Below are 10,781 nucleotides of genomic sequence, written 5' to 3' on the forward strand. Positions count from 1 at the left end.
TATTGATTAAATATTACAATTAACAGCGAAAATGTGCAGTAGTTCATACAAGTCCGAAAAATAAACGAACTCACATATTTGATCAACTATATTTTATTTTTGTAGGGCAAATCTCTATATAGCGAAGCAAAATCCCGCGTTAAAAATCATGCTTTGTAATATTTTGAATAAATGTTATTCGGAGTCACTCTGACCTTTAAATAAAAACAAAACGTAGCTATTGAGACAATTTTGTTTTAAAAAAAAAAAAGCTTGTTTTTTTTAAAAATTAAAGTATTAAGTGTTGTGTTATAATTTTGGACAAACCTCATATTTTTAGGAATATTTTATAAATCAGAATCAGCTGATATATAAGAGCTTTAACATACATAAGAGTAACATTTTTATTAGGAGTAAAAATATCCAAGCTGTAAGTATCCCCTTTCTTCCATTATTGAACATTTTGTAAAAAATAAAAATTTAAAAATACATTTTTATTAATCCTAGTTTTACTAAAAAGGTAGAGGCAGCTAGGATTATTCAACTATGCAGACATTGACCCATAATGCTCCTGGTACTGTAAGAAATCAAGGTAATAAATCTTCAACAAAATGTAGAGAGAAGAAAGATTTTGAACTAAAAGAAAAAAAAAAATGTCCAAGCCAAATCAATAAATGTACACTTTTAATAAGGATTTAATGCAAATAGTGCTTTAAACTATATTTGATAAAACTAAAACTCATCAACAGTTCTTGAAGTTTACTTCATCATTCATCTTACAGTCTTTGTCTCATAGACCTTTCCTGTTCTAGTACAAAATAATGAAGTGCACACCCATGATTTTAATAGGTATTTTGAAAGTAAACACCAAATACTGTGATGCAGATTAAACACAAAAAAGAAAACAAAACAGCTACTTCCACTGAGAGCCAAGCGACTCAGGTGTTCACTGTATCTGCAGTCTAACCAGCATGCTTGTATTTCCTGGAGAGCAATAGTCTCGTTGGCTGAGATGTTGGAACTGCCCTCTATGGGCGCTCTACTGGCTATAAATCATGCATCTGTTTGTCGATTTTTGACTTTAGATGTTCCTTGTAGGCCAGAATGTCCCTGCTCCATTTTGTGATGGTCTGCTTTTCACAAACCCAGATCTCCTGAGCCACCTGCAAGGAAACAAACCAATATTACTACAAAGTAAGAAAGACCTTAAGACATCTTTATTAGCTTGACAGAGACGAAATGATAGTTAAATGTAGATAGTTAAAGGTGCTGGTCATATAATTAGAATATCATCAAAAAGTTGATTTTCACTCATTTCATTCAAAAAGTTAAACTTATATTATATTCGTATATTATATAAACGTATATTATATTCATTCATTACACACAGACTGATATATTTCAAATGTTTTTTTCTTTTAATTTTGATGATTATAACTGACAACTAAGGAAAATCCCAAATTCCTTATCTCAGGAAATTAGAATATTACTTAAGAGCAATACAAGGAAAGGATTTTTAGAAATATTGGCCAACTGAAAAGTATGAACATAAAAAGTATGAGCATGTACAGCTCTCAATATTTAGTTGGGGCTCCTTTTGCCTGAATTACTGCAGCAATGCGGCGTGGCATGGAGTCGATCAGTCTGTGGCACTGCTCAGGTGTTACGAGAGCCCAGGTTGATCTGATAGTGGCCTTCAGCTCTTCTGCATTGTTGGGTCTGGCATATCACATCTTCCTCTTCACAATACCCCATAGATTTTTTTATGGGGTTAAGTTCAGGTGAGTTTGTTGGCCAATTAAGAACAGGGATACCATGGTCCTTAAACCAGGTACTGGAAGCTTTGGCACTGTGTGCAGGGGTCAAGTCCTATTGGAAAACGAAACCTGTATTTCCATAAAGTTGGTCAGCAGCAGGAAGCATGAAGTGCTTTAAAACGTCCTGGTATACGGCTGCGTTGACCTTGGACCACAGAAAACACAGTTGACCAACACCAGCAGATGACATGGCACCCCAAACCATCACTGCTTGTGAAAACTTTACACTGGACCTCAAGCAACGTGGATTATGTGCCTCTCCTCTCTTCCTCCAGACTCTGGGACCCTGATATCCAAAGGAAATGATAAATTTACTTTCATCAGAGAACATAACTTTGGACTACTCAGCAGCAGTCCAGTCCTTTTTGTCTTGAGACGCTTCTGACGCAGTCTGTCGTTCAAGAGTGGCTTGACACAAGAAATCCAACAGCTGAAACCCATGTCTTGCATACGTCTGTGTGTAGTGGTTCTTGAAGCACTGACTCCAGCTGCAGTCCACGCTTTGTGAATCTCCCCCACATTTTTGAATGGGTTATATTTCACAATCCTCTCCAGGGTGCAGTTATCCCTATTGCTTGTAAACTTCTTTCTACCACATCTTTTCCTTCCATCGCCTCATTATTAATGTGCTTGGACACAGAGCTCTGTGAACAGCCAGCCTATTTTGCAATGACCTTTTGTGTCTTGCCCTCCTTGTGCAAGGTGTCAATGCTCATCTTTTGGACAACACAAGTCAGCAGTCTTCCCCATGATTGTGTAGCCCACAGAACTAGACTGAGAGACCATTTAAAGGCCTTTGCACTGGTTTTGAATTAATTAGCTGATTAGAGTGTGGCACCAGGTGTCTTTAATATTGAACCTTTTCACAATTTTCTAATTTTCTGAGATACTGAACTTGGGATTTTCCTTCATTATCAGTCAGAATCAAAATTAAAATAAATAAACATTTGAAATACCAGTCAGTGTGTAATGAATGAATATAATATACAAGTTTAACTTTTTGAATGATAGGTTAAAATCAAATTTTTGATGATATTCTAATTATATGACCAGCACGTGTACAAGAAAGGCTAAAAACTAACTTTAACCCTTCACATTACCTGCTGAATAAGCCTAAAGTCGTGGCTGACCAGCATCATTCCACCCTCAAAGTCGTTGATCGCCTCAGCCAGAGCATCAATGGTTTCAATGTCAAGGTGATTGGTCGGCTCATCAAGAAAGAGCAAGTGGGGATTCTGCCAGGCCAACCAGGCAAAGCAGACACGGCACTTCTGCCCATCAGACAGATTCCGAATAGGGCTCACCTAGTTTAAAGGAAATGTGTCCATAAGTAAAATATATTTGCAGGTTAAAGTAGTTTTTTTTTTTTTTTTTTAAACCTTACCTGCTGTTTGCCGGTGAGTCCATAGCGGCCAATGATTTTCCTCATTTCTTCTTTCTCCTTAATCTCAGGGTAACACTTCATCATGTATTCCAGAGGTGAAAGGTCAAGCTCCAGTTGCTCTGTTAGATGCTAGAGAAGTTAAATACTATTAAAACTAGTCTAAAGCCCCAATAAACTCAAATTTTCTGGAGGCATTTTAATATTAAAGTTATTAAATGGTTAGTTTAAATTATGTTTTAAGTTTTAATTTTAAATTAAAATTGTCATTAATAGCCGCGTTTCCACAGTCGAGCTTAAACCAGGCATGCTAGTGTGTGCCAGGGCCAATCGCCTTTCCACTGTAACTTCCAGGGCTTGATTGTGCCTCTTCTGGGCTTTTTCGGGGCTAACGGCCAGGGTTTTTTGGCCTGACGAAAACCTTGGGCCAAAGCGGGCCAGCTGGGGCTAGAGGAGTGGTCATGAATAAAGGCAGAGTTTCTCCTAGTCTGGATAGCGTCAGATCATTTCAGAAAGAGAACCGCTTTAACACCAGTATTAAAGACTTTATAAAAGCGATGGAAAAGACTATGGACATTAAACATTAATGTTACCATAGTAAACATTGTAAATGCAACCTATTTGAGAAATTAGACGTCAACTTCTTATTCTCTATCACAATTGTGTATTTATTTAGTAACATTTTAGCTGTCAAATCTAGTCTTGAGATATCAAAATATAATAATGATTTTTTGTTTGGGAGCTTTTATAAAAATAGAGAGTTTCAGAAAGCTAACAGCCTATAACACCAGCATTAAAAAAGTTTTTAAATAAGTTGAGCTCAAAACTCACTTTCAGTCAGCAGTGTGTGTTTGAAATAACTTGATCCGATGTGGATTATAATCACCATACAAGACATTAACATTACCACAGTAAACACTGTAAATGTGACCGTCAGCTTATTCTCGATCACAATATTGTATTTAGTAACATATTAAACATCCATTGAAACTGTGTGTACGGTATGCTATCCATTTCCAGAAAGGCAATAAAAACAAAGTAGTCCATGTGACATCAGAGGGTCAGTTAGAATTTGTTAAAAGCATGGAAAATACATTTTGGTCCAAAAATAACAACTTTATTCAGCGCGGTCTTCTCTTCCGGGTCTGTTGTGAGTGTGACTGCTGTGTCTGTTGACTTATGATGATGCTGACGTGTTTTCTGGTGCGCCCAATAACAAAAATAACACGTCAGCAGCATCATTGAACGTGCTCACAACAGACCCGGAAGAGAAGACAATGCTGAATAAAGTCGGAATTTGTTATTTTGGGACCAAAATGTATTTTCGATGCTTCAAAAAATTCTAACTGACCCTCTGATGTCACATGGACTACTCTGAAGATGTTTTTATTACCTTTCTGGACATGGACAGTATATTATACATACATTGTCAATGGAGGGACAGAAAGCTCTGGGACTAAATCTAAAACATCTTAAACTGTGTTCCGAAGATCAACGGATGTCTTGCGGGTTTAGAACGACATGAGGGTGAGTCAATGACATAATTTTAATTTTTGGGTGAACTAAACCTTTAATTTGGTCGTTTAAGTTATTGCCATAATCCTCAATATTATGATCCTGATCCATTATAATTACTGCATTACTACATAAATGTCATGAGCCAACAGACCTGATGATATCGGCCAATCTTCACATGGGAGTTTTTTCTAATCATACCATCTGTGGGCAGGAGCTGAAAGAAGAGAAGCTATTTTATAAACCACAATACTAAAACCAAAGTTAAATGCATCTGTTAAAATCTGCCTTACCTCTCCAGCAAGGAGCTTCAGCAAAGTAGACTTGCCTGCCCCATTAGGCCCTACAAGGGCCACCCGTGTGTCCAAGTCAATTCCAAACTCCAGGTTTTTATAAATATGTGGCTATATAACAAAGATACATGTGAGAACCTCAACCCAGAGAAGGATGCAACAAAAGCGTGACAAATGTTGTATTGTTTATTAGACCTGCATACCATATTTTCCGAATACCTGAAGCTGACATTCTGAACCATAATGACAGGAGGAGGGATCTTCCCACAGGGAGAAAAATAAAATGACAGAGTCTGAAAGGAAAAGGTAGTTTGAGCCATTTCACTATTGACTGAAAGCCAGCATATACAGCAACAAATAAAGGCAAAATGCGTAGAGTTGTGCCTGAGATCAAGTGGAAACGGTTCTTTCATTACCTTGTCATTCACAACACGCTCAGTCAGACCTGAGGCAACCATCTTCTGTAGAGTCTTCTCTTTGCTCTGAGCTTGTCTGGCCAGCTTGGCAGAACCGTGACCAAATCGAGCAATGTAGTTCTGAGGATCAACAGGATCACGTTTAGATAACCACATCAATCACAAGCCATGCAGTTAGAGAAATGCAACAAAATTAGCATGTTTACTAATGCAGGACTTGAGCCTGAACTTTTTTTTCTCCCGGAGCTTGGGGGTTGCAAGGGCAGACACATACACAGGGTTATTAAAGACAAAAAATAAGAAAATTACAGTTCCTTGCAACTTATTAGTAACGTATCTGCCATTGCCATTATACCTTGACAGGCTCAGACTAAAGTTTATTGTGGGATATTTGAAACAGCAATTCCAAGAATGGTTACTCACTACAATATGGTGTAAACACATTGCTTTGTCCTTAAAACATTACATTTCTGAAATTGCTCTGTTCAAAATAAATAATGGTAAACTAAATAATAGGAAATTAATATAAAAGGAAATATACAAAGACAGACTACAAAAAAAAAAAACCTACAGTTCAATTAACAAAAACATTAAAGTGGTCCAAGAACTGAAAGCAAAGTTAAAGCTTTCCTTATTCAAACTGATTTTTTTCCCTTCATGAAAAAATGATCGACCTGAAGAATGAAAGATATATCATACACTTCGGAAATTATGAGCTATAATTTCAGGGGAAGTTGTGGCCTAATGGTTAGAGTTGGACTCGCAATCGAAAGGTTGTGAATTCGAGTCTCGGGCCGGCAGGAATTGTAGGTGGGGGGGGGAGTGCATGTACAGTGCTGTCTCCACCCTCAATACCATGACTTAGGTGCCCTTGAGTAAGGCACAGAGCACGAAACTTACTTTGAAACGTTTTAGTCTAGTTCTTAACTAATGATTATTTTGCTAATCAAGTAACCTGATTATTTTGACAAGTGAGTAATCTGATATTTTTTAGTAATACAAATAGAACTGGAAGTGGAAAAAGAGGTTTTAATAAGACATAACACATGTAACGATAAGGCAATAATTGGCCTCAAATAAAGTATCAGAAGTACATGGTTTTATTGATCAACACTTAAATTCATAATGTAATAAGCCTGAATTATGAAAAATACCTGCAGAGGGTGCCAATTGCTTGGTGATGTTTCATGTGATTTAACAACACTTAAATCCATTTAATTTTAATATTTGGCCACATGCAAATTCAGAAACTTATCCCCTTTCACACAAAGTCTTTGCTGGTAAATTACAGTTAATAGGTCATGCAGAGATGATTACAAAGCTATGCTGCTTTTTAAAATTGCTTTTCTATGTAATTATGATGCTAGATGGAAATCTTTGACCACTGCACCTCGCAGCTTTTTCCATGTGTCGTGCTCAAGACCCAGGCTTCTTTTCCATTCATCAGCTAATGTGCATCCCATGTTTATAAGAGCAAAAACTAGTTATGTTAGTTTGGTTGAGAGTGAAAGCTGTGTTCCTCTCATACATTGGTAGGCAAACTCATGAACTTGAACGTGAAATCAACGATATCAAGTGTTTTCAAAAATGCAGGGTGACTTTTTTTTTTCTCACAGCCAAGTGCCGGACACTGGAGATGCGGCATGGTGCCGGAGAACTTTAAACCCTGCCAATGTACATTTAGAAGTTTACCTTCATGTGTGCTATCTGGTCCTGCTCCCAGTTAAACCGCTTCATCTGATTCTCCTCCAGTTCCTCTCTGGTCTTCACATACTGGTCATAATTACCCTTCACAGAACAGGATGAATGATGAAATGAAACTGCACATTTGTGATTATAGGAAATCAGCAGGGGACAGAATTTGTATCTTTACCGTGTAATATTTCAGCTTGCGCTGGTGCAGGTGAATAATGTTGGTACAAACACCATTGAGGAAGTCTTGAGAATGGGATATTAAAACCAGAATTCTTTTAAACCTGTCGGTGAAAAAAAAAAAAAAAAAAAAACTTGAGCATATAGCTCTCAGCATGATCTTTGTAAATAACTGCATCACAATAACAGAATGCATGTTGTAATATAACACTGGCAACACTAAAGGTGCACTTGTTAACATTAATTACAATACTATGTGTTACTAGTGTTAGGATTAGAAGATGGTAGTGGTATTCTAATATCTTCAAACAAAATTGCATCTAGGTTGTGCTGACAGATCAGTTAAACGCTTCGGTCTAGTTTTTGTCAAAGCTCTATCCATTTCAAGAACAAACTGCTTGATGGAAGAGCTACAATTCGGCCTTTTGTTAACATCATTTCATCAGCAACAATCCACAGTAAACAGAAATATTAACCCTTTTATTCAACATTCTCTCAGCCTTTGTTTTTTTTTAAATTAACTTACTGGCTGAGCTCTTCCTCCAGCCACACACATGCGTCCAAGTCAAGGTGGTTTGTTGGCTCATCCAACAGCAGCATGAAAGGCTTGAGAAACAGTGCCCTGAAGATTTCAGAAAAAACATGAGTTTAAACGTATGCAAATAAAAAAATATTCAGACACATTCACTGAAATGCACAGGGATCAGTAATACGCTTCGTACCGTTTTTGTCACTGCACAGTTAGCACAAAGCAACTGCGCTATCATTCGGCCTTTTATTTCATCATCTCCCAGCAGCTCTAACATTAGGATAAGATTCTGAAAGCTCACCGAGCAAGAGCAACACGCATCCTCCAGCCACCGCTGAAGTCTTTAAGTTTCTTCCGCTGCATAGCATTAGTGAAGCCGAGACCGTTGAGGATCCGTGAGGCCCTCATCTCAGCTTTATCAGCATCCAGCTCCTCCAAACGCTCATACAGCTCCATCAGCTTCTCACATTCAGCTAAAGTTTGCCAAACAAGATGTAAACAATTACATTCACAAATTACAGGTGTTCCTCAACCATGAGAATCCTTAAAAACTGAACAGAATTAAGGAGTCTTCTCAAGCTGAGATGTTCAATATACCACGCCTAGGAAAGGAAGCTGTTACAAAAACAGTTCCTATGAAAACGTGGAAAGTTTTTAAATTGATCTGACCTATTAAAGAAATGTATTCTCTGGCAAAAATGTTCATTAAACACTCATTACGTTTATTCTTATACCATCACTGGTTCTCAGACTCTTTTGAATCAAAAACAATTCATATTGAACAAGTATGGTTTGAAGAAGTAAATGCCAATTGCCATTTCTAGGTGAACTAATCCTATTAAAATATGCCAAAAGCATTTGATCAAAATGATTTAAACTCACAGTCCTCATGAGCGAGCCTTTCAGCTTCTCTCTCCAGCCGGATCCTCTCTTCATCTACCTCCATCACACACTCCAGAGCGGTCTTCTCACTGGGAGCCATCTCACGGGTCAGATGGTAGATATCAATGTGTTCTGGAATCGGCACCTCCCTGTGACCAATCGCTGACAGCAGCATGGATTTGCCTACACAATTTGGATACGAGTCCGTTATCTATGAGCCTGCCAATGGAAGTAATTTATAAAGCCACCAAGAGGAGCTCTAATTGACCAGCTTTACCAGTTCCATTGAGTCCGATAAGGCCATAGCGACGGCCAGAGTTGAGCTCCAAACTAGTGTCACTGAGTAGCTCTTGTCCATGAAAGGTGAGAGACAAGCTGCTGATGTGCACATCAGTGCTGTTGGGATGAGATGCCAGCACACCGGTCACTGCCCGAGCCTCGGTTTTCTTCAGCTCAAACTCATCCAGCTCCTTCGTCAAACTGGCAACCCCTGTAAAAAAAAAAGAAAAAAAAAAAAGGGAATATTCAAATGGAGTAAGAAGGATGATGAGAATCAGGTTTTAAATATCCTGAATAAAAGCACATGCAATGTCAATTCAGACCAATGTATAAAAACAACAGATGGGCTAAAGAAAAATGCAAGGCCACTCTATAACATTAGGTTGCACTTATAGAAAAGCAGATTTTTTTTTTTTTGTTTATCAAATAACAGATGCAGAAAGAAAAGCCCCAGGTTTCTATTCTTTCACAGCTATTCTCCATCACTTGGCAAAATCCTTTGGGCACATGACCAAAAACAAATATTATTTGTTGGCAAGTTTTCTTCGCAGTACAATGAAGAGAGATTGTTACATCCTCGCTCACGCTCTCTCTATAAAAAAAAATAGCACCAAATTTTCACACTGTATATTGGTTGTGAACAGGCCTTAAGACCGCCTTTGAATGGTTTGCCTCACCATTGACCTCATCCGCTCCATTTTGCTGGATCTCGGATTTCTCTGCATCACCGTTCACTCCATCCTCTGGTTTCTTTGTACGCTGACGAGCTTTGGCTGCTTCTTTCTTCTTCGCTGCCTTCTTTTTTGCTAAATCAGATGGCATTTTAACTGTGAATACCAGGAAAAAACGCCTCCGAAACCTGCGGGAGAGAGACAAACAAAACGATCAGATGCTCTAAGAGATTATTGGGGGGGGGGGGGGGGGGGGGGGGGGGGGGGGTATCACAAAGTGCACACTGTTCCCAAATGTACTTCCTGTTAAAATCAACATTAGATTCGCCTAAAAATACTTCTACTTTGTTCCCAGGGTTGTTTTATGTCTCGTGTTAGCATCCACCGAAAGACGGTGGTTTGGCTTTGGTCACGTGGAGGCGGCCAGTACTTTTCCCTGACGCAGTGTAGGCAAATAACTGCAAGGATGAAGTAATACCGGAACAAAAATACTTATCGGTACATTACAGCTAGGATATCGCGATGAGTTAAAAAAAAAAACAGATAGAGAAATAGCGAAGCCGCTACTCTTATAAAACGTGTCTGCTAACTCCAAGGCCCGACCAATTAACAACTTCACCAACCATGCTAACTCTAGCAGTAAAACACCGTGTTTCCTGGATCTTGCTCCCTGGACATAGAACAACTGCAGTTTATACCCAAATTGTGATAAAATAAGTAACTTTAGTAAAATAAAGTCCCCATCAAACGAAAAAACATGTTTAACTGGTTGAGGAGGGCACGCGAGTAACGTTATCTGTTCCCACGAGCTAGCCGGCGAGCTAACGGCCTGTACAACTATATAGTTAATCCAAAAGATGTCCGGAGAACTAAATTACATGAGCAGAAGAGGTATGAGATTTTATGGACATTGATTATTAGAAATTGGGCGTTAGCACGTGTAAATAACCAACTTGAATGGAATTAGGCCGTTGTCTTACCTAGCTCTCTTCTTGATGAAGCGCTAGCAGCGGAGAAGCGGTCTCATGGCTCGCGCTAGAAGCGGTAAGGCGCGTGTCACCAATACCGGCATGGCAGCCAATCAGAGGCCGAGAACTTAGAACTCTCCACCCACTTCTTTGCATATGGAAGAATACCTGGGCGTGTT

The 10,781-nt window shown here is 38.6% G+C and overlaps 1 protein-coding gene and 1 non-coding gene across 2 annotated transcripts; both read right to left on the bottom strand.

Annotated features, from left to right (window-relative positions):
* Positions 1-646: 646 nt before the first annotated feature.
* Positions 647-10,762, bottom strand: LOC128030506 (ATP-binding cassette sub-family F member 2). Its single transcript, XM_052618196.1, has 15 exons — positions 10,615-10,762; positions 9,641-9,822; positions 8,962-9,174; positions 8,685-8,867; positions 8,104-8,275; positions 7,800-7,895; positions 7,275-7,377; positions 7,094-7,189; positions 5,402-5,521; positions 5,189-5,278; positions 4,986-5,096; positions 4,847-4,909; positions 3,181-3,309; positions 2,897-3,100; positions 647-1,142 (listed from the first exon to the last, which is right to left on the bottom strand). The coding sequence occupies exons 2-15, from the start codon at positions 9,783-9,785 to the stop codon at positions 1,026-1,028; spliced, it is 1,842 nt and encodes a 613-aa protein (XP_052474156.1). The 5' UTR covers positions 9,786-9,822; positions 10,615-10,762; the 3' UTR covers positions 647-1,025.
* Positions 7,603-7,720, bottom strand: LOC127940168 (small nucleolar RNA SNORD89). Its single transcript, XR_008148948.1, has one exon. It is a non-coding gene; the product is annotated as a small nucleolar RNA SNORD89 (small nucleolar RNA).
* Positions 10,763-10,781: the final 19 nt, after the last annotated feature.

Source organism: Carassius gibelio, chromosome A2, assembly GCF_023724105.1.
Source record: "Carassius gibelio isolate Cgi1373 ecotype wild population from Czech Republic chromosome A2, carGib1.2-hapl.c, whole genome shotgun sequence".
Classification (NCBI taxonomy): domain Eukaryota; kingdom Metazoa; phylum Chordata; class Actinopteri; order Cypriniformes; family Cyprinidae; genus Carassius; species Carassius gibelio.

Bases quoted from the DNA above. Each gene is read 5' to 3' on its own strand.
- LOC128030506 (XM_052618196.1), bottom strand. From the start codon at position 9,785: ATGCCATCTGATTTAGCAAAAAAGAAGGCAGCGAAGAAGAAAGAAGCA. The intron at 5,279-5,401 runs GTAATGAAAGAA...TTTTCCTTTCAG, and splicing joins AGCGTGTTGTGAATGACAAG to ACTCTGTCATTTTATTTTTC. The intron at 4,910-4,985 runs GTAAGGCAGATT...CTCTTCTTTCAG, and splicing joins TGAAGCTCCTTGCTGGAGAG to CTCCTGCCCACAGATGGTAT.